Source organism: Dreissena polymorpha, chromosome 5, assembly GCF_020536995.1.
Source record: "Dreissena polymorpha isolate Duluth1 chromosome 5, UMN_Dpol_1.0, whole genome shotgun sequence".
NCBI classification, from domain to species: domain Eukaryota; kingdom Metazoa; phylum Mollusca; class Bivalvia; order Myida; family Dreissenidae; genus Dreissena; species Dreissena polymorpha.
Window position 1 is genome coordinate 105,878,206 of NC_068359.1, and position 26,060 is coordinate 105,904,265.

General features: G+C 40.9%; 1 protein-coding gene across 5 annotated transcripts in view; it reads right to left on the reverse strand.

The window, feature by feature from the left end:
- Positions 1-26,060, reverse strand: part of LOC127881858 (basement membrane-specific heparan sulfate proteoglycan core protein-like) — a 198,207-nt gene that overhangs the window by 120,662 nt on the left and 51,485 nt on the right. For all 5 annotated transcript variants that reach the window (XM_052430022.1, XM_052430024.1, XM_052430023.1 and 2 more), the window contains exons 7-11: positions 19,960-20,097; positions 17,667-17,788; positions 16,774-16,984; positions 10,035-10,148; positions 9,362-9,448 (exon numbers count right to left, since the gene is read on the reverse strand). In XM_052430022.1, coding sequence (XP_052285982.1) covers positions 9,362-9,448; positions 10,035-10,148; positions 16,774-16,984; positions 17,667-17,788; positions 19,960-20,097 — 672 coding nt within the window. The remainder of the gene's footprint in view (positions 1-9,361; positions 9,449-10,034; positions 10,149-16,773; positions 16,985-17,666; positions 17,789-19,959; positions 20,098-26,060) is intronic.

Sequence of the window (26,060 nt, forward strand, 5' to 3'; positions counted from 1 at the left end):
CACTGGCACTGACAGCACACAAACAAACCTAATATTTTCAAGCACTTGACAGAATGACACATACACTGGCACTGACAGCACACAAACAAACCTAGTATTTTCAAGCACTCTACAGAATGACACATACACTGGCACTGACAGCACACAAACAAACCTAGTATTTGCAAGCAATCTACAGAATGACACATACACTGGCACTGACAGCACACAAACAAACCTAATATTTTCAAGCACTCTACAGAATGACACATACACTGGCACTGACAGAACACAAACAAACCTAGTATTTTCAAGCACTCTACAGAATGACACATACACTGGCACTGACAGCACACAAACAAACCTAGTATTTTCAAGCACTTGACAGAATGAAACATTCACTGGCACTGACAGCACACAAACAAACCTAGTATTTTCAAGCACTTGACAGAATGACACATACACTGGCACTGACAGCACACAAACAAACCTAGTATTTTCAAGCACTCTACAGAATGACACATACACTGGCACTGACAGCACACAAACAAACCTAGTATTTTCAAGCACTTGACAGAATGAAACATACACTGGCACTGACAGCACACAAACAAACCTAGTATTTTCAAGCACTCTACAGAATGACACATACAATGGCACTGACAGCCTTCAAACAAACCTAGTATGTTCAAGCACTTGACAGAATGAAACATACACTGTCACTTACATCACATATAATCCACACTCTAGTATATATCCCTAACAAGAGGGTCAAAAGACACTAGGTTCTCACCTAAACTTAATTGTTCTGAGCATGTTTTGTTCACAAGCTTCCAGCCATATATGGCTGAAACCCTGGCAGCCATGTCTTTCAATTAATTGTTTCACTTTTTAACATGGTCAAGATTTCATTTAAACAAATGTTCTCAACAATTCTCATGCTGAGACTTTGAGAGTGTAATAGGTTTAACAATAACCTTATAAGGAAAACTGCCCCACCATCCCGACAGCCATTTTTTGAAAGACTTGAACCATTTTTTAACTAGGCTGAAATCTGATTAAAACTTACGTCCTTAGCAAGTATCATGTTTTTACCTTGGAACAATTTTGAAACTTGGTCAAGAAATCATAGTTTCATTTTGATAAACAAATAATTTGCTCTGTGGATACATTTTGTTTTACTCAATGTGACCTTGTGACCTAGTTTCTGAACCCACAGCTAGATACAATAAACCAATCGAAAACAAATAAAACTTGGACAAAAAATTAAGATGATGTTTTAGTACTAATTTTGGTATTATGTAGCCTAAGTTTTTTAAAGATGTCATGCCTTTAATTCATGGAAACCATCATCATTTATTATAAAAATGGTTCAGTGTGGCCCTGAACACAGCTTTCAATGAATTAAAAGCAAATCAAGTTCTTGACATTAATTACATGATGTTATACAAACATTCTATAAATATGTCAAACCTTATTGATGTTATAATCTTGAAACAATGATAACAAACACACCTACTGACTGACTATACAATCCCCACTTATTCTTTGTGTGTAAATAATGATGTTTTGTGTTGCGTACCCATCCTGTTATTACCACTCTGATTATATGTAGATACACTGGAATGTTGCTACTGATTAAGCTACAAGTGACTGTACAAACAGACATGAGTCATACAGGGCATGTACTGCATCTCTCTGCTATAAAACATCATATTGGAGTCAGTTTCAGTCTTAGCTTTCCCACCTGTTTTCTTGTGCTCACATCACATCCTTACTAAAATGGAGAATTAAATAACAGACTTCTGTATTTCCAAGCCATTTTCATTTATAACTAACTAAAAACAAGGTAGTTATCAACAACAATGTATTGTTATGGTTTTTCAAGTGGAACTATTTTCAAACTTTGTCCTGATATAATGAAAACAAATGTTGTAAACAAGTTTCATTTTGGCCAAACTGACATATATAGAGGTAACAAAGTTTCACTTAAGAAGACATTTATAAAAACTGGCCCATCTCACTGGCGGCCATGTTCTTCAGAATAATTTTAGATATTGCGAAGATATCATAAGAACAAATGGGACTTACCACATCCTATGGATCTCAGTTGACAGTCACTGGTGATGTTTGGTTGTGTACATGGGACTTACTCGATCCAATGGAACTCAGTTGACAGACACTGGTGATGTTTGGTTGTGTACATTGACTTACCACATCCAATGGAACTCAGTTGACAGACACTGGTGATGTTTGGTAGTGTACATGGGACTTACTAGATCCTATTGACCTAAGTTGACAGACAGTGGTGTTGTATGGTTGTGTACATGGGACTTACTACATCCAGTTGAATTCAGATGACAGACAGTGGTGTTGTTTGGAAGTGTAAATGGACTTACCACATCCAATGGAACTCAGTTGACAGACACTGGTGATGTTTGCTTGTGTTTATGGGACTTACTATATCCAATTGAGCTAAGTTGACAGCCAGTGGTGTTGTATGGTTGTGTACATGGGACTTACTATATCCAGTTAAATTCTGATGACAGACAGTGGTGGTGTTTGGTAGTGTAAATTGACTTACCACATCCAATTGAACTCAGTTGACAGACACTGGTGATGTTAGGTAGTGTACATTGACTTACCATATCCAATGGAACTCAGTTGACAGACAGTGGTGTTGTTTGGTTGTGTACATGGGACTTAGCACATCCAATTGAGCTAAATTGACAGACAGTGGTGTTGTTTGGTAGTGTACATTGACTAACCACATCCAATGGAACTAAATTGAAAGACACTGGTGATGTTTGGTTGTGTACTAGGGACTTACCACATTCAATTAAGCTAAGTTGACAGACACTGGTGATGTTAGGTAGTGTACATTGACCTACCACATCCAATGGAACTCAGTTGACAGACACTGGTGATGTTAGGTAGTGTACATTGACTTACCACATCCAATGGAACTCAGTTGACAGACAGTGGTGTTGTTTGGTTGTGTATATGGGACTTACCACATCTAATGAAACTCAGTTGACCGACAGTGCTGTTGTTTGGTAGTGTACATGGGACTAAGCACATCCAATGGAACTCAGTTGACAGACACTGGTGATGTTTGGTAGTGTAGATAGACATACTAGATCCAATTGAGCTAAGTTGACAGACAGTGGTGATGTTTGGAAGTGTACATTGACTTACCACATCCAATGGAACTTAGTTGACAGACAGTGGTGTTGTTTGGAAGTGGGCATGGACTTACCACATCCAATGGAACTCAGTTGACAGACAGTGGTGTTGTTGGGAAGTGTTCATTGACTTACCACATCTAATGGAACTCAGTTGACAGACAGTGGTGTTGTTAGGAAGTGGACATTGACTTACCACATCCAATGGAACTCAGTTGACATACAGTGGTGTTGTTTGGAAGTGGACATTGACTTACCACATCAAATGGAACTCAGTTGACATACAGTGGTGTTGTTAGGAAGTGGACATTGACTTACCACATCCAATGGAACTCAGTTGGCATACGGTGGTGTTGTTAGGAAGTGGACATTGACTTTCCACATCTAATGAAACTCAGTTGACAGACAGTGGTGTTGTATAGGAAGTGGACATTGACTTACCACATCCAATGGAACTCAGTTGACATACAGTGGTGTTGTTAGGAAGTGGACATTGACTTACCACATCCAATGGAACTAAGTTGACAGACAGTGGTGTTGTTTGGTTGTGTACATGGGACTTACTACATCCAGTTGAACTCAGATGACAGTGCTGTTGTTTGGTAGTGTACATTGACTAACCACATCCAATGGAACTCAGTTGACAGACAGTGGTGTTGTTAGGAAGTGGGCATGGACTAACCACATCCAATGGAACTCAATTGACAGACAGTGGTGTTGTTTGGAAGTGTACATTGACTTACCACATTCAATGGAACTTAGTTGACAGACAGTGATGTTGTTTGGTAGTGTACATTGACTTAACACATCCAATGGAACTCAGTTGACAGACAGTGGTGTTGTTTGGAAGTGGACATTGACTTACCACATCCAATGGAACTCAGTTGACATACAGTGGTGTTGTTTGAAAGTGGACATTGACTTACCACATCAAATGGAACTCAGTTGACATACAGTGGTGTTGTAAGGAAGTGGACATTGACTTACCACATCCAATGGAACTCAGTTGACATACAGTGGTGTTGTTAGGAAGTGGACATTGACTTACCACATCCAATGGAACTCAGTTGACAGACAGTGGTGTTGATAGGAAGTGGACATTGACTTACCGCATCCAATGGAACTCAGTTGACATACAGTGGTGTTGTTTGGAAGTGGACATTGACTTACCACATCCAATGGAACTCAGTTGACAGACAGTGGTGTTGTTTGGTTGTGTACATGGGACTTAGCACATCCAATTGAGCTAAATTGACAGACACTGGTGATGTTAGGTAGTGTACATTGACTTACCACATCCAATGGAACTCAGTTGACAAACACTGGTGTTGTTTGGTTGTGTACATGGGACTTACCACATCCAATTGAGCTAAGTTGAAAGACACTGGTGATGTTAGGTAGTGTACATTGACCTACCACATCCAATGGAACTCAGTTGACAGACACTGGTGATGTAAGGTAGTGTACATTGACTTACCACATCCAATGGAACTCAGTTGACAGACAGTGGTGTTGTTTGGTTGTGTACATGGGACTTACCACATCTAATGAAACTCAGTTAACAGACAGTGGTGTTGTTTGGTAGTGTACATGGGACTAAGCACATCCAATGGAACTCAGTTGACAGACACTGGTGATATTTGGTAGTGTAGATTGACATACTAGATCCAATTGAGCTAAGTTGACAGACAGTGGTGATGTTTGGAAGTGTACATTGACTTACCACATCCAATTCAGCTAAGTTGACAGACAGTGGTGATGTTTGGAAGTGTACATTGACTTACCACATCCAATGGAACTTAGTTGACAGACAGTGGTGTTGTTTGGTAGTGTACATGGGACCAAGCACATCCTATGGAACTCAGTTGACAGACACTGGTGATATTTGGTAGTGTAGATTGACATACTAGATCCAATTGAGCTCAGTTGACAGACAGTGGTGATGTTTGGAAGTGTACATTGACTTACCTACATCCAATGGAACTTAGTTGACAGACAGTGGTGTTGTTTGGTAGAGTACATTGTCTTACCACATCCAATGGAACTCAGTTGACAGACAGTGGTGTTGTTTGGTAGTGTACATTGACTTACACATCCAATGGAACTCAGTTGACAGACAGTGGTGTTGTTTGGTAGTGTACATTGACTAACCACATCCAATGGAACTAAATTGACAGACACTGGTGATGTTTGGTAGTGTACATTGACTTACTACATCCAATGGAACTTAGTCGACAGACAGTGGTGTTGTTAGGTAGTGTACATGGACTTACCACATCCAACGGAACTCAGTTGACAGACAGTGGTGTTGTTTGGTAGTGGGCATGGACTTACCACATCCAATGGAACTCAGTTGACAGACAGTGGTGTTGTTTGGTAGTGGGCATGGACTTACCACATCCAACGGAACTCAGTTGACAGACAGTGGTGTTGTTTAGAAGTGGGCATGGACTTACCACATCCAATGGAACTCAGTTGACAGACAGTGGTGTTGTTTGGAATTTAGCATGGACTTACCACATCCAATGGAACTCAGTTGACAGTCAGTGGTGTTGTTTGGTAGTGTACATTGACTTACCACATCCAATGGAACTCAGTTGACAGACAGTGGTGTTGTTTGGAAGTGGGCATGGACTTACCACATCCAATGGAACTCAGTTGACAGACAGTGGTGTTGTTGGGAAGTGTTCATTGACTTACCACATCTAATGGAACTCAGTTGACAGACAGTGGTGTTGTTAGGAAGTGGACATTGACTACCACATCCAATGGAACTCAGTTGACATACAGTGGTGTTGTTTGGAAGTGGACATTGACTTACCACATCCAATGGAACTCAGTTGACATACAGTGGTGTTATTAGGAAGTGGACATTGACTTACCACATCCAATGGAACTCAGTTGACATACAGTGGTGTTGTTAGGAAGTGGACATTGACTTACCACATCCAATGGAACTCAGTTGATAGACAGTGGTGTTGTTAGGAAGTGGACATTGACTTACCACATCCAATGGAACTCAGTTGACATACACTGGTGATGTTAGGTAGTGTACATTGACCTACCACATCCAATGGAACTCAGTTGACAGACACTGGTGATGTTAGGTAGTGTAGTGGTGTTGTTTGGTTGTGTACATGGGACTTACCACATCCAATGGAACTCAGTTGACAGACAGTGGTGTTGTTTGGTAGTGTACACTGACTTACACATCCAATGGAACTAAATTGACAAACACTGGTGATGTTTGGTAGTGTACATTGACTTACTACATCCAATGGAACTTAGTCGACAGACAGTGCTGTTGTTAGGTAGTGTACATGGACTTACCACATCCAATGGAACTAAGTTTACAGACAGTGGTGTTGTTTGGTTGTGTACATGGGACTTACTACATCCAGTTGAACTCAGATGCCAGTGCTGTTGTTTGGTAGTGTACATTGACTAACCACATCCAATGGAACTCAGTTGACAGACAGTGGTGTTGTTAGGAAGTGGGCATGGACTAACCACATCCAATGGAACTCAATTGACAGACAGTGGTGTTGTTTGGAAGTGTACATTGACTTACCACATCCAATGGAACTTAGTTGACAGACAGTGATGTTGTTTGGTAGTGTACATTGACTTAACACATCCAATGGAACTCAGTTGACAGACAGTGGTGTTGTTAGTAAGTGGACATTGACTTACCACATCCAATGGAACTCAGTTGACATACAGTGGTGTTGTTTGGAAGTGGACATTGACTAACCACATCAAATGGAACTCAGTTGACATACAGTGGTGTTATTAGGAAGTGGACATTGACTTACCACATCCAATGGAACTCAGTTGACATACAGTGGTGTTGTTAGGAAGTGGACATTGACTTACCACATCCAATGGAACTCAGTTGACATACAGTGGTGTTGTTAGGAAGTGGACATTGACTTACCACATCCAATGGAACTCAGTTGACATACAGTGGTGTTGTTAGGAAGTGGACATTGACTTACCACATCCAATGGAACTCAGTTAACAGACAGTGGTGTTGTTTGGTTGTGTACATGGGACTTAGCACATCCAATTGAGCTAAATTGACAGACACTGGTGATGTCAGGTAGTGTACATTGACTTACCACATCCAATGGAACTCAGTTGACAAACACTGGTGTTGTTTGGTTGTGTACATGGGACTTACCACATCCAATTGAGCTAAGTTGACAGACACTGGTGATGTTAGGTAGTGTACATTGACCTACCACATCCAATGGAACTCAGTTGACAGACACTGGTGATGTAAGGTAGTGTACATTGACTTACCACATCCAATGGAACTCAGTTGACAGACAGTGGTGTTGTTTGGTTGTGTACATGGGACTTACCACATCTAATGAAACTCTGTTAACAGACAGTGGTGTTGTTTGGTAGTGTACATGGGACTAAGCACATCCAATGGAACTCAGTTGACAGACACTGGTGATATTTGGTAGTGTAGATTGACATACTAGATCCCATTGAGCTAAGTTGACAGACAGTGGTGATGTTTGGAAGTGTACATTGACTTACCACATCCAATGGAACTTAGTTGACAGACAGTGGTGTTGTTTGGTAGAGTACATTGTCTTACCACATCCAATGGAACTCAGTTGACAGACAGTGGTGTTGTTTGGTAGTGTACATTGACTTACACATCCAATGGAACTCAGTTGACAGACAGTGGTGTTGTTTGGTAGTGTACATTGACTAACCACATCCAATGGAACTAAATTGACAGACACTGGTGATGTTTGGTAGTGTACATTGACTTACTACATCCAATGGAACTTAGTCGACAGACAGTGGTGTTGTTAGGTAGTGTACATGGACTTACCACATCCAACGGAACTTAGTTGACAGGCAGTGGTGTTGTTTGGTAGTGGGCATGGACTTACCACATCCAATGGAACTCAGTTGACAGACAGTGGTGTTGTTTGGTAGTGGGCATGGACTTACCACATCCAATGGAACTCAGTTGACAGACAGTGGTGTTGTTAAGAAGTGGGCATGGACTTACCACATCCAATGGAACTCAGTTGACAGACAGTGGTGTTGTTTGGAATTTAGCATGGACTTACCACATCCAATGGAACTCAGTTGACAGTCAGTGGTGTTGTTTGGTAGTGTACATTGACTTACCACATCCAATGGAACTCAGTTGACAGACAGTGGTGTTGTTTGGAAGTGGGCATGGACTTACCACATCCAATGGAACTCAGTTGACAGACAGTGGTGTTGTTGGGAAGTGTTCATTGACTTACCACATCCAATGGAACTCAGTTGACAGACAGTGGTGTTGTTAGGAAGTGGACATTGACTTACCACATCCAATGGAACTCAGTTGACATACAGTGGTGTTGTTTGGAATTGGACATTGACTTACCACATCCAATGGAACTCAGTTGACATACAGTGGTGTTATTAGAAAGTGGACATTGACTTACCACATCCAATGGAACTCAGTTGACATACAGTGGTGTTGTTAGGAAGTGGACATTGACTTACCACATCCAATGGAACTCAGTTGACAGACAGTGGTGTTGTTAGGAAGTGGACATTGACTTACCACATCCAATGGAACTCAGTTGACATACAGTGGTGTTGTTAGGAAGTGGACATTGACTTACCACATCCAATGGAACTCAGTTGACATACAGTGGTGTTGTTAGGAAGTGGACATTGACTTACTACATCCAATGGAACTCAGTTGACATACAGAGGTGTTGTTAGGAAGTGGACATTGACTTACCACATCCAATGGAACTCAGTTGACATACAGTGGTGTTGTTTGGAACTGGACATTGACTTACCACATCCAATGGAACTCAGTTGACATACAGTGGTGTTATTAGAAAGTGGACATTGACTTACCACATCCAATGGAACTCAGTTGACATACAGTGGTGTTGTTAGGAAGTGGACATTGACTTACCACATCCAATGGAACTCAGTTGACAGACAGTGGTGTTGTTAGGAAGTGGACATTGACTTACCACATCCAATGGAACTCAGTTGACATACAGTGGTGTTGTTAGGAAGTGGACATTGACTTACCACATCCAATGGAACTCAGTTGACATACAGTGGTGTTGTTAGGAAGTGGACATTGACTTACTACATCCAATGGAACTCAGTTGACATACAGAGGTGTTGTTAGGAAGTGGACATTGACTTACCACATCCAATGGAACTCAGTTGACATTTAGTGGTATTGTTAGGAAGTGCGCATGGGACAGTACCCTCTGGACACAGCACTGGAGTACCTGTTTACGAAATTCACACCTCAATCATTGAGTGCTTTAGGCACTGACACAACAACATTGGTAAGTTGTTTCATGCAAATTTTAATTAACATGAATAAATTTACAATCTGTATGAATAGTAAAGCTAAACATGGTTATTTAAAAAAAATTGTTTTCAGATGAACTTGTAAAAAATAATTAAACAAAAGCTGTGTTTGTGAAACACAATGCCCCCAACTGCCCCGCTTTGAAGCGGCATATCAGCTATTTTGGAAAAAAATGCACTTTGCCCTTGAAGGATGACCTTGACCTTTCACCACTCAAAATGTGCAGCTCCATGAGATACACATGCATGCCAAATATTGAGTTGCTATCTTCAATATTACAAAAGTTATGACCAAGGTTAATGTTTTGGGACAGAAACACACATACAATGACAGACACATACAATGACACACAGACAGACAGGCCAAAAAAATATACCCATGATCATTCGATCCAGGGGCATAAAAGTGCATGTTACTACTTCCTAACTATTTATGCTTCCAATGAGGTTTGTTGTACTAAGTACTAATATGCCATGTACTTGATGGCCAGTTGAGCTTACCACAGTCTGCTGTCTCATCAGAATCATCGGGGCAGTCTGGGTTGCTGTCACATAACAGGTCAATACTGATGCAGCCTCCACTGCTACACTGGAACTGGCCAGGCTCGCAACCAGCTACAACAGTGCAACACAGTCAGTGAAGAGAAGTAGGAGATAGTAGGAATGAAGAAACTTATACAGCAACAATGAATACAGAGATCAGCAAGTCGCTTATAAATCGGTTCCCCATCAAGTTCGTGTTCATTACATGTTTCATTGCAAAAAGATATGATTATAAGGCATTTTCAGGTATAGCTGAACTTTGTTATCTCAAACTGTGTAAAGTCTAATCTCCACTAAGTCATGTCTTCTCATTTTAAATAAAAAGTGTTCTTTATCTCGAAGTCTTTATTTCAAATTATCAGATTAATTAAATTGATTGTTCATTCTCTACTTTATTTTCACTCATATTATTGTTGGGTTATCTAAAAGTGTCAAAGCCTTCCGCAGCTAAAAACTGATAATGGTCAAATGGCTTGTCAAGGTTATCAAGACATTGCAAACATGCCAGCATGTGTTTGCCAGGTAAGTTCCTAATAAGGATGCATGAATTTCAATAAGTAATTACTTGTTATAGTGAAAGAAATCTATACAGATGAGGGATGTAAAAAGGAGAATAACTCTAGCTGTGTTTTATGGTCAATATTGAAACATTTCTGTCTTCAGTAAAAGGCTTTCTCCTTATAGTAGGACATTTTTTGCTTATAAAATACATGTTAGTTATACATGATATGTCTTTCGTGATACATTTGAAATTTTAAGGAGATACATGTTCCATGTTTATGTCAAACCAAAAATAGCTTTACAACATAACTTGCAGTGCATCTTTCGGTTATTCATAACACTTGCACTGAAATGCTTACAGAACACACAAAATTCTATTGCTAAGAAGCGCACACTCACCTTTATATGTCCTGAATATAAATGCTACTGGCACAGATGAGCCCACATCATTTACTGCTGCCACTCACCTGTGTCTGTCCTGAATATAAATGCTACTGGCACAGATGATCCCATACATTAACTGCTGCCACTCACCTGTGTCTGTCTTGAATATAAATGCTACTGGCACAGATGAGCCCAAATCATTAATTGCTGCCACTCACCTGTGTCTGTCCTGAATATAAATGCTACTGGCACAGATGAGCCCAAATCATTAATTGCTGCCACTCACCTGTGTCTGTCCTGAATATAAATGCTACTCGCACAGATGATCCCATACATTAACTGCTGCCACTCACCTGTGTCTGTCCTGAATATAAATGCTACTCGCACAGATGATCCCATACATTAACTGCTGCCACTCACCTGTGTCTGTCCTGAATATAAATGCTACTGGCAAAGATGATCCCATACATTAACTGCTGCCACTCACCTGTGTCTGTCCTGAATATAAATGCTACTGGCACAGATGATCCAAAATCATTAACTGCTGCCACTCACCTGTGTCTGTCCTGAATATAAATGCTGCTGGCACAGATGATCCCACAACATTAACTGCTGCCACTCACCTGTGTCTGACCTGAATATAAATGCTTCTGGCACAGATGATCCCATACATTAACTGCTGCCACTCACCTGTGTATGTCCTGAATATAAATGCTACTGGCACAGATGAGCCAACATCATTAATTGCTGCCACTTACCTGTGTCTGTCCTGAATATAAATGCTACTGGCAGAGATGAGCCCACATCATTAACTGCTGCCACTCACCTGTGTCTGTCCTGAATATAAATGCTACAGGCACAGATGATCCCATACATTAACTGCTGCCACTCACCTGTGTCTGTCCTCAATATACATGCTACTGGCACAGATGATCCCATACATTAACTGCTGCCACTCACCTGTGTCTGTCCTGAATATAAATGCTACTGGCAAAGATGATCCCATACATTAACTGCTGCCACTCACCTGTGTATGTCCTGAATATAAATGCTACTGGCACAGATGAGCCCACATCATTGACTGCTGTCACTCACATGTGTATGTCCTGAATATAAATGCTACTGGCAGAGATGAGCCCACATCATTAACTGCTGCCACTCACCTGTGTCTGTCCTGAATATAAATGCTACAGGCACAGATGATCCCATACATTAACTGCTGCCACTCACCTGTGTCTGTCCTCAATATAAATGCTACTGGCACAGATGATCCCATACATTAACTGCTGCCACTCACCTGTGTCTGTCCTGAATATAAATGCTACTGGCACAGATGATCCCATACATTAACTGCTGCCACTCACCTGTGTCTGTCCTGAATAATGCTACTGGCACAGATGATCCCATACATTAACTGCTGCCACTCACCTGTGTCTGTCCTGAATATAAATGCTACTGGCACAGATGAGCCCACATCAATAACTGCTGCCACTCACCTGTGTCTGTCCTGAAAATAAATGCTACTGGCACAGATGATCCCATACATTAACTGCTGCCACTCACCTTTGTCTGTCCTGAATATAAATGATACTGGCACAGATGAGCCCACATCATAAACTGCTGCCAGTCACATGTGTATGTCCTGAATATAAATGCTACTGGCAGAGATGAGCCCACATTATTAACTGCTGCCACTCACCTGTGTCTGTCCTGAATATAAATGCTATTGAGAGCCCACATCATTAATTGCTGCCACTCACCTGTGTCTGTCCTGAATATAAATGCTACTGGCACAGATGAGCCCAAATCATTAACTGCTGCCACTCACCTGTGTCTGTCCTCAATATAAATGCTACTGGCACAGATGAGCCCACATCATTAATTGCTGCCACTTACCTGTGTCTGTCCTGAATATAAATGCTACTGGCACAGATGATCCCACATCATTAACTGCTGCCACTCACCTGTGTCTGTCCTGAATATAAATGCTACTGGCACAGATGATCCCATACATTAACTGCTGCCACTCACCTGTGTCTGTCCTGAATATAAATGCTATTTAGAGCCCACATCATTAACTGCTGCCACTCACCTGTGTCTGTCCTAAATATAAATGCTACTGGCACAGATGAGCCCACATTATTTACTGCTGCCACTCACCTGTGTCTGTCCTGAATATAAATGCTACTGGCACAGATGATCCCATACATTAACTGCTGCCACTCACCTGTGTATGTCCTGAATATAAATGCTACTGGCACAGATGAGCCCACATCATTAACTGCTGCCACTCACCTGTGTCTGTCCTGAATATAAATGCTACTGGCAAAGATGATCCCATACATTAATTGCTGTCACTCACCTGTGTCTGTCCTGAATATAAATGCTACTGGCACAGATGAGCCTACATCATTAACTGCAGCCACTCACCTGTATTTGTCCTGAATATAAATGCTATTGGCACAGATGAGCCCAAATCATTAATTGCTGTCACTCACCTGTGTCTGTCCTGAATATAAATGCTACTGGCACAGATGAGCCCACATAATAAACTGCTGCCACTCACTTGTGTCTAGCCTTAATTTAAATGCTACTGGCATAGATGAGCCCACATCATTAATTGCTGTCACTAACCTGCGTCTGTCCTGAATATAAATGCTACTTGCACAGATGAGCCCACATCATAAACTGCTGCCACTCAATTGTGTCTGTCCTGAATATAAATGCTACTGGCACAGATGATCCCATACATTAACTGCTGCCAATCACCTGTATTTGTCCTTAATTTAAATGCTACTGGCACAGATGAGCCCACATCATTAACTGCAGCCAATCACCTGTATTTGTCCTGAATATAAATGCTATTGGCACAGATGAGCCCAAATCATTAATTGCTGTCACTCACCTGTGTCTGTCCTGAATATAAAATGCTATTGGCACAGATGAGCAAACATCATTAACTGCTGCCAAACACCTGTGTCTGACCTGAATATAAATGCTAGTGGCACAGATGAGCCCACATCAATAACTGCTGCCACTCACCTGTATATGTCCTGAATATAAATGCTACTGGCACAGATGAGCCCAAATGATTAACTGCTGCCACTCACCTGTGTCTGTCCTGAATATAAATGCTACTGGCACAGATGATCCCACATCCTTAACTGCTGCCACTCACCTGTGTCTGTCCTGAATATAAATGCTACTGGCAAAGATGATCCCATACATTAACTGCTTCCAGTCACCTATGTATGTCCTGAATATAAATGCTACTCGCACAGATGAGCCCAAATCATTGACTGCTGCCACTCACCTGTGTATGTCCTGAATATAAATGCTACTGGCACAGATGATCCCACATCATTAACTGCTGCGACTCACCTGTGTCTGTCCTGAATAAAAATGCTACTGGCACAGATGATCCCACATCATTAACTGCTGTCACTCACCTGTGTCTGTCCTGAATATAAATGCTACTCACACAGATGATCCCATACATTAACTGCTACCACTCACCTGTGTTTGTCCTGAATATAAATGCTACTGGCACAGATGATACCACATCATTAACTGCTGCCACTCACCTGTGTCTGTCCTGAATAGAAATGCTACTGGCACAGATGAGCCCAAATCATTAATTGCTGTCACTCACCTGTGTCTGTCCTGAATATAAATGCTACTGGCACAGATGAGCCAACATCATTAACTGCTGCCACTCACCTGTGTCTGTCCTGAATATAAATGCTACTGGCACAGATGAGCCCATATCATTAATTGCTGCCACTAACCTTTGCCTTCCTGAATATAAATGTTACTGGCACAGATGATCCCACATCATTAACTGCTGCCACTCACCTGTGTCTGTCCTGAATATAAATGCTACTGGCATAGATGAGCCCACATCATTAACTGCTGCCACTCACATGTGTATATCCTGAATATAAATTCTACTGGCACAGATGATCCCATACATTAACTGCTGCCACTCACCTGTGTCTGTCCTGAATATAAATGCTACTGGCACAGATGATCCCATACATTAACTGCTGCCACTCACCTGTGTCTGTCCTGAATATAAATGCTATTTAGAGCCCACATCATTAACTGCTGCCACTCACCTGTGTCTGTCCTAAATATAAATGCTACTGGCACAGATGAGCCCACATTATTTACTGTTGCCGCTCACCTGTGTCTGTCCTGAATATAAATGCTACTGGCACAGATGATCCCATACATTAACTGCTGCCACTCACCTGTGTATGTCCTGAATATAAATGCTACTGGCACAGATGAGCCCACATCATTAACTGCTGCCACTCACCTGTGTCTGTCCTGAATATAAATGCTACTGGCAAAGATGATCCCATACATTAATTGCTGTCACTCACCTGTGTCTGTCCTGAATATCAATGGTACTGGCACAGATGAGCCCACATCATTTACTGCTGCCACTCACCTGTGTCTGTCCTGAATATAAATGCTACTGGCACAGATGATCCCATACATTAACTGCTGCCACTCACCTGTGTCTGTCCTGAATATAAATGCTTCTGGCACAGATGAGCCCAAATCATTGACTGCTGCCACTCACCTGTGTATGTCCTGAATATAAATGCTACTGGCACAGATGATCCCATACATTAACTGCTGCCAATCACCTGTGTCTGTCCTGAATATAAATGCTTCTGGCACAGATGAGCCCACATCATTAACTGCTGTCACTCACCTGTGTCTGTCCTGAATATAAATGCTACTGGCACAGATGAGCCCAAATCATTAATTACTGTCACTCACCTGTGTCTGTCCTGAATATAAATGCTGCTGGCACAGATGAGCCCACATCATTAATTGCTGCCACTCACATGTGTCTGTCCTGAATATAAATGCTACTGGCACAGATGATCCCATACATTAACTGCTGCAACTCACCTGTGTCTGTCCTGAATATAAATGCTACTCGCACAGATGAGCCCACATCATTAACTGCTGTCACTCACCTGTGTCTGTCCTGAATATGAATGCTACTGGCACAGATGAGCCCAAATCATTAATTGCTGTCACTCACCCGTGTCTGTCCTGAATATAAATGCTACTGGCACAGATGAGCCTACATCATAAACTGCTGCCAGTCACATGTGTATGTCCTGAATATAAATTCTACTGGCACAGATGATCCCATACATTAACTGCTGCCACTCACCTTTGTCTGTCCTGAATATAAATGATACTGGCACAGATGAGCCCACATCATAAACTGCTGCCAGTCACATGTGTATGTCCTGAATATAAATGCTTCTGGCACAGATGAGCCCACATCATTAATTGCTGTCACTCACCTGTGTCTGTCCTGAATATAAATGCTACTGGCACAGATGAGCCCACATCATTAATTGCTGCCACTCACCTGTGTCTGTCCTGAATATAAATGCTACTGGCACAGATGAGCCCACATCATTAATTGCTGCCACTTACCTGTGTCTGTCCTGAATATAAATGCTACTGGCACAGATGAGCCCACAACATTAACTGCTGCCACTCACCTGTGTCTGTCCTTAATATAAATGCTACTGGCACAGATGAGCCCACATCATTTACTGCTGCCACTCACCTGTGTCTGTCCTTAATATAAATGCTACTGGCACAGACGAGCCCACATTATTTACTGCTGCCAGTCACATGTGTATGTCCTGAATATAAATGCTACTGGCAGAGATGAGCCAACATCATTTACTGCTGCCACTCACCTGTGTCTGTCCTGAATATAAATGCTACTGGCAGAGATGAGCCCACATCATTTACTGCTGCCACTCACCTGTGTCTGTCCTGAATATAAATGCTACTGGCACAGATGAGCCCACATCATTAACTGCAGCGATCTCCACCTGGTAGAATGAAGCCGGGTCAAGGGCTGTGATGCGGTAGTTCTCCTGTCCAGGGCTCACAATCACATCCCTGAACTGGGTGAGCACCCTGTCCAGAATGTAGCTGCCATCTTGGGTGAGTCGGCCATCCAAAACCAGCACCTACCAGTACCAATACAGAGGTTTCTTGCAGGAAAACATCTCTAGTATTCAGAAATATGCTGCACAAACATTGAGGAGATACAAGATATGTCATCTCACATATGAAAACATGCAGTAATGCCATTGCTAACATAGCTCAAATAATTGCACATGAAAATTAAAATAAATATATTTGTTGTTGTATTACAAATAAAAATAATCAAGCATTTGAAATGAGTATAAAACATGTATCCCCCCACAAATTGGGGCAAATTAAATTTGATTATTAGTTTTTAAAAAATAATCAAATATTGTATTTTCGTATAACCTTGACCTTTGACTAAAATAGAAATGGATTCTTAAAGCTCCATGTTACATAGAACTCTGAAGGGTTTGCATAATGAGTTAAAGTTTAAAAGCTCCTGTGCCCTTTGACATGTTAATCTGAAAATCAATAGGATTCATTTTTTCCTGCTGAATAAAAAGCTCCCAAATTTTAATGATATAAGGTCTTAAAAGTTATCTAACAATTTTTCTACACACAGAACAACCAACCAAATAACAGCAATATAATATACATGCACCCAATTCTTCAAAGGAAGAAGGCCTTATAAATTACTTAGAATTCATCAATTACCAGTTACCAAATTAACTAGGGACTATTCAGTGAGTACCAGCGACATGCCCCTTGCCATGTGCCTACCTTTCTCCACTTGAGGGTGTAGCTGTTGACAGTAGTGTTGCCCCGGGGACGAGTCCAGGACAGGGTATACGCCGTGGGGCTGCTGCTGTCCTTGTAGGATGTGATCAACACTGGACCCGGGCCTGAACAAACAACACACGCACAGCGACAGCCTTAATCTCAAGTACTCACATCAGACATACTGCTGACAATTTATTACTAAACAAAAATTGATCTAAGATGAGCTTTCCAAAAATTCACAACCAACATCAATTATGAATACAGTAGGCAGACATGGCGAAAGACAGTCACAATTTACAGGCCAGACTGGCCAACGAGGAGAAATAATTTACAGGCCAGTTGTAAATATCACAGGCCTCAATTTTAAGCATTTTATTCAGGAGGGACATTGCAAAGTAAACCCAAAATGGAATTTTAACATGTGGTTGATTTATGAAAGGGCAAAAATAGTGTGAACAGCCTAATTTCAAGAAATAAATAAAGTATTTTTCAGTTTTGAAAAAATATTTACACATGTAAACATACATAATTGAGTTTTATTGATGTATTTAACATAAATTTATTAATATATTGATTACGTTTACCTTTTATTTTCTTCCATTTCATTAACATGCCATAACAGTAAACTGTATAGAGTGACACACATAATAAAGCAGAATATGCAGATGAATCTGACTATACACAGATCCACGAACATATAAATCGAATCATGTTTGTCTGTTTCCATTATCGAATGATAATCTTGTTAGATTTCTTGTCGCAAACAGAATGAACTCCAAATTATTAACACTTATTCTGCGACATTCATAAATTTCTAATTACTTTTTTGTTAATTGTATCTAAAACATATTTTCCATCATTCAATGACAAATGCTTTTCATTAATCCATACTAATTATATGATGTCCATTGTTAATTTAATTTTAAATGGACATATTTACTGAGCAAAGTAATTTCTTTTTATTTTCTGCCATCTTGGAATATTTGCGACATGCGTGCAACAACGAAAAAATTTAAATGTCCGACAACTTTCACGACCATTCGAGATGCTCCATTCACGTTTTGAATAATTCTCAGAATTTATCGAAGCTACAATGTACTACTGACTTAAGAAATATGGCGAAAATGCACTTTTTATATTCGGAAATATCATCATCCGGTAACCACGAAATAATGTTGTTGTGAAAACTGCAAGTGGGTTATAATTGCATTTCACCGACAGGCCGATGAGCTTTTCGCCATGTCTGAGTAGGCCTAGGCAGTAAATCGAGTATAATGCGCTCCTTAAAATGCAATCCAATATCTACTTTTCTTGGATATTATGAAACCCTATTATCTGCATTAAGAATATTGTGCATAAAGAATATTTTAAGGTGAAATTAGGTCTTAATTGCATTACACAAGTAATGAAAACATATTACTCTGCAAGCAAACAATTGTTCACTTTTCACAGTTGATTTAAAGATAGTATATTAAGTTCATAAAGACTCACTACTCATCAGAGTCCAAAAAATCTTCACAGTGTGGTATACGGTTTTAGGGATTTAAACATGTAGTGCACTTTAAGTAACATCGCCTTAACATTGCCTAATGTTGTAAGTATCCCTCACTCTGAATATTTTCTAAATATCTGTAAAACTACGAACATTTTGTCAAAATTAATACAAGAAACTAGTCCCAATGTGCGATACAAAATCTATGTCTGATGACATAACACACAGTGGGTTATAGTATGCATTTTGCAACTAATAGTTTAATAATATTGGCAACATCTATTACTAATTTTTCTCAAACCTACAATTTCTGTCTTAAAATTAAATTAAAGAAAAGAAAATTATGAAAAAGAAAAAAATCAGGAACTTGCTCGATTTATTGCTCCATTATTATTCATAATAGGCTAACCATACCAAGAGCATTTGGCAGTAAAAGTGTAATAATCTATTGTTTGATGACTTATATATAAAAGATCAAAGATGCAAATAAATGTGTGTAAAATGTAATTGCTCTCTTAATGATATCATCTTTATGATATCAATCTTTTGAATCTTTGACATGTTTGGCAAGGTGCTTCGCTTTTCACCACAAGCAAAAAAACAACAACTTAATGCCAATTTTATAAAATGATGTCATCAATTCAGTACTGTACACAGACATTAATTCCAGAATTAAACATGCATTAATAATGCAAACAAATGCGAAAATGTATGTGGATTCACTTGAACATAATCAAAAAGTTTCTCCAAATTCATGATGATTGCCATGAATTATGGACAGACATTTGTTTTATACTGTACCACAATCTATAACTTCTTCATCTGAGTTATCTCCACAGTCGTCAACAGAGTCGCACACCAGATCCTGAGCGATACACTGGCCACTGTTTCTGCAGCGAAACTCCTTCTCCTTGCATTCCTGGCTTGAACCTGAATTCACTGAAACCAGCAGATCACTTGGTCAATCCCTTATCAATATCACACTACTATACAAGCTGGGAGATATCAACATCCAACTAATATACCAGCTAGGAGATATCAACATCCCACTAATATACCAGCTGGGAGATATCAACATCCCACTAATATACCAGCTGGGAGATATCAACATCCCACTTATACACCAGCTTGGAGGTATGAACATCCCACTAATATACCAGCTGAGAGATATCAACATCCCACTAATATACCACTAGCTGGGAGGTATTAACATCCCACTAATATACCAGCTGGGAGATATCAACATCCAACTAATATACCAGCTGGGAGATATCAACATCCAACTAATATACCAGCGGGGAGATATCAACATCCCACTAATATACCAGCTGGGAGATATCAACATCCCACTAATATACCAGCTGGGAGATATCAACATCCCACTCATATACCAGCTGGGAGATATCAACATCCCACTTATATACCAGCTTGGAGATATCAACATCCCGCTAATATACCAGCTGGGAGATATCAACATCCCACTAATATACCAGCTGGGAAATATCAACATCCAACTTATATTCCAGCTGGAAGGTATCAACATCCCATTAATATACCAGCTGGGAGATATCAACATCCCACTCATATACCAGCGGGAAGATATCAACATCCAACTAATATTCCAGCTGGGAGGTATCAACATCCCACTAATATACCACCTGGGAGGTATTTCCATCCCACTAATATACCAGCTGGGAGGTATCAACATCCCACTAATATACCAGCTGGGAGATATCAACATCCCACTAATATACCAGCTGGGAGATATCAACAGCCCACTAATTTACCACCTGGGAGGTATTAACATCCCACTAATATACCAGCTGGGAGATATCAACATCCCACTAATATACCAGCAAGAAGATATCAACATCCCACTAATATACCAGCTGGGAGATATCAACATCCCACTAATATACCAGCTGGGAGATATCAACATCCAACTAATGTTCCAGCTGGGAGGTATCAACATTCCACTAATATACCAGCTGGGAGATATCAACATCCCACTAATATACCTGCCGGGAAGTATAAACATTCCACTAATATACCAGCTGGGAGTTATAAACATCCCACTAATATACCAGCCGGGATATATCAACATCCAACTAATATACCAGCCGGGAGGTATCAACATCCCACTAATATACCAGCTGGAAGATATCAACATCCAGCTAATACTAGCTGGGAGGTATCAACATCCCACTAATATACCAGCTGGGAGATATCAACATCCCACTAATATACCACCTGGGAGGCATTAACATCCCACTAATATACCAGCTTGGAGATATTCAACATCCCACTAATATACCAGCTGGGAGGTATCAACATCCCTCTAATATACCAGCTGGGAGTTATCAACATCCCACTAATATACCAGCTGGGAGATATCAACATCCCACTAATATACCAGCTAGGAGGTATCAACATCCCACTAATATACCAGCTGGGAGGTTTCAACATTCAACTAATATACCAGCTGGGAGGTATCAACATCCCACTTATATACCAGCTGGGAGGTATCAACATTCAACTAATATACCAGCTGGGAGGTATCAACATCCCACTAATATACCAGCTGGGAGATATCAACATCCCACTTATATACCAGCTTGGAGATGTCATCCTTCCCACTAATATACCAGCTGGGAGATATCAACATCCCACTAATATACCAGCTAGGAGGTATCAACATCCAACTTATATACCAGCTGGGAGGTATCAACATCCCACTAATATACCAGCTGGGAGATATCAACATCCCACTAATATACCAGCTTGGAGATGTCATCCTTCCCACTAATATACCAGCTGGGAGATATCAACATCCCACTAATATACCAGCTGGGAGATGTCATCCTTCCCACTAATATACCAGCTGGGAGATATCAACATCCCACTAATATACCAGCTGGGAGGTATCAACATCCCACTAATATACCAGCTGGGAGGTATCAACATCCCACTAATATACCAGCTAGGAGGTATCAACATCCAACTTATATACCAGCTGGGAGATATCAACATCCCACTAATATACCAGCTGGGAGGTATCAACATCCCACTAATATACCAGCTAGGAGGTATCAACATCCAACTTATATACCAGCTGGGAGATATCAACATCCCACTAATATACCAGCTAGGAGGTATCAACATCCAACTTATATACCAGCTTGGAGGTATCAACATCCCACTAATATACCAGCTGGGAGGTATCAACATCCCACTAATATACCAGCAGTAGGTAAAATACAGAGGTACACGCCCTGAAGAAATTTAAAATAAGCTGTTTCCTTAACTACATTTTGCTACCATTAAATCATAATTTGGAACCTTCCAAACAGATTTTGATCTGTGATAAAAAGTTATGGCACGGTTGTCACTGTGATAGCTATATAAAGATAAAATCACCCAATGATTGCCTTTAATAATGTAATGCTCATATATTATCAATACGGTAAACTCACAAAGATTATCTACGAAATTTTTACATTTGTTTTAAGATACAAAAAAAACAACTGAATATTGTTTTCTTGTAGTATAACGTTGAAGTCTTTGGATCAATGTTGTTTTCTCAACTGCATGTCTTAATGCAGAACAAGGTGCATTGTGTTTTACTGTAAAATCATTCATGTCAATCAAAAGATCTTACATGCTATGGGTCATGTTATCCACAACAAGCAACTGTTATGGATGGCCTCACCAGTTGGTGAAAGCATTATCACAACATGTATGAATAAGAATGCAAAGCCCAACATCAGCCAGGCGTTTATGTGCAATATAACAGTCAGGATGTGCAATCTGACATTTGATATACTCCATTTAGGAGTGATCATGCTCAGCAGGTGCTGGGAGATAATGTTCACAATTACTGGTCACACAGCATGGCTGGCTTGGTCAAAGTGCTGACAACTTAGAATAGCTTGGCAAGATGACAGGGCATGAGTACACATTGAGATCATACAGATCTGCACAGACTTGACAATACCAGTGTATTATAGTGTCCAGCATTCAAACAGTATTTTTTTAGCAAATCATTTCTTTAATTCAAGAACAACTAAACAACTCAAACAAGAGACCAAAGGCCTAAGGCTAAACCCTTGAACGACCTGAAATATTCAGAGAAGCTTCAGTTATGCTTGTGAAATTAATCTTCACATCTGACCGTGTTTATGCCCAAAACCGTTATTAAACTAAGCTGAAGAAAAATTAGGTAAAAATATTCTGATAAAGTTTAATGGTGATTTAGCAAAACGTGTGAATCCTAGAGTGTTCACAAGGTTTACCAAAAGCATAGAAGGAAAACTACCCCACCCCTTGGTGGCCATGGTTTTCAATGTACAGCAGAAATATCATCAGAACGGATTGTTCTTAGCAAGTTTCTTGCAGAGTGGACAAACAAAATTTGACTTCTGGAGTCAAACAAGAGATGTGTTTGTCAGAAACGCAATGCCCCCTACTGCTACGCTTTGATTTATTAAAAAAAAAATCATTTGGCAGGTACAGATAATTATCTCCCTTTAAAGCTTATTACTTCCCTTGCATTTGTTTTTTGACCTTTGACCTTCAAGGATGACCTTGACCTTTCACCACTCAAAATGTGCAGCTCCATGAGGTACACATGCGTGTCAAATATCAAGTTGTTAGAATTAGAACATAGAATTTATGAGAATTTTTCGAAACCTAAACACAAAGTGTGACAGACAGACGGATGGACGGGCGGACGGACGGACGGATGGAATGACAGACAGTCTGATCACTATATGCCCTCCTTTGGAGGCATAAAAATAACCTGGGCGGTAATGTTTTTCAATGGACTGCAATCATTACCAAACTCAGCCGAAATATCATTGGAACACATTTTCAAAGCAAGATTAATGGGATTGGATAAAAAGTATTATCGTAAGTGTTCATAATTAAGAAAAAGGAAAACAGACCAGGCCTTTTTTTAAATTGGCTGAGATATCATAAGAACAACACTTATAATCTAAGTAAAGTTTATGAAGATTTGACAACAAAATTGACATTTGGATCGTTCAAAAGGTTTCACTATTATATATCTAAAAGAAAATATCCTGCCACCCTGGGGGCAATTTTTTTTTTTTATAGATGAGAAACATTTTCAAACGCAGTGAAGATGTCATAAAAACAAACATTCTGAGCTTTCAAGTATGTTCACAAGCCTTTTTTATCATTAATAGTGACCTTGTTTTTAACGCCATTTTCAAGTTTTATTTTTATTTTGCACTAAATGTGTTCACAAGGTAAAAATTATACGCTTGGGGTGTGCATCAGTATCTCTCGGTGTATATAAGAGTGCACTCACCACACCCGTCCTATATGAGAGTGCACTCACCACACCTGTCCTATATGAGAGTGCACTCACCACACCCGTCCTATATGAGAGTGCACTCATCACACCCGTCCTATATGAGAGTGCACTCATCACACCCGTCCTATATGAGAGTGCACTCACCACACCCGTCCTATATGAGAGTGCACTCACCACACCCGTCCTATATGAGAGTGCACTCACCACACCCGTCCTATATGAGAGTGCACTCACCACACCCGTCCTATATGAGAGTGCACTCACCACACCCGTCCTATATGAGAGTGCACTCACCACGCCCGTCCTATATGAGAGTGCACTTACCACACCCGTCCTATATGAGAGTGCACTCACCACGCCCGTCCTATATGAGAGTGCACTTACCACACCCGTCCTATATGAGAGTGCACTCACCACGCCCGTCCTATATGAGAGTGCACTTACCACACCCGTCCTATATGAGAGTGCACTCACCACACCCATCCTATATGAGAGTGCACTTACCACACCTGTCCTATATGAGAGTGCACTCACCACACCCGTCCTATATGAGAGTGCACTCACCACACCCGTCCTATATGAGAGTGCACTCACCACACCTGTTCTATATGAGAGTGCACTCACCACACCCGTCCTATATGAGAGTGCACTCACCACACCCGTCCTATATGAGAGTGCACTCACCACACCCGTCCTATATGAGAGTGCACTCACCACACCCGTCCTATATGAGAGTGCACTCACCACACCTGTCCTATATGAGAGTGCACTCACCACACCCGTCCTATATGAGAGTGCACTCACCACACCCGTCCTATATGAGAGTTCACTCACCACACCCATCCTATATGAGAGTGCACTCACCACACCCGTCCTATATGAGAGTGCACTCACCACACCCGTCCTATATGAGAGTGCACTCACCACGCCCGTCCTATATGAGAGTGCACTCACCATGCCCGTCCTATATGAGAGTGCACTCACCACGCCCGTCCAATATGAGAGTGCACTCACCACGCCCGTCCTATATGAGAGTGCACTCACCACGCCCGTCCTATATGAGAGTGCACTCACCACACCCGTCCTATATGAGAGTGCACTCACCACACCCGTCCTATATGAGAGTGCACTCACCACACCCGTCCTATATGAGAGTGCACTCACCACACCCGTCCTATATGAGAGTGCACTCACCACACCCGTCCTATATGAGAGTGCACTCACCACACCCGTCCTATATGAGAGTGCACTTACCACACCCGTCCTATATGAGAGTGCACTCACCACACCCGTCCTATATGAGAGTGCACTCACCACACCCGTCCTATATGAGAGTGCACTTACCACACCCGTCCTATATGAGAGTGCACTCACCACACCCGTCCTATATGAGAGTGCACTCACCACACCCGTCCTATATGAGAGTGCACTCACCACACCCGTCCTATATGAGTGTGCACTCACCACACCCGTCCTATATGAGAGTGCACTCACCACACCCGTCCTTTTTGAGAGTGCACTTACCACACCCGTCCTATATGAGAGTGCACTCACCACACCCGTC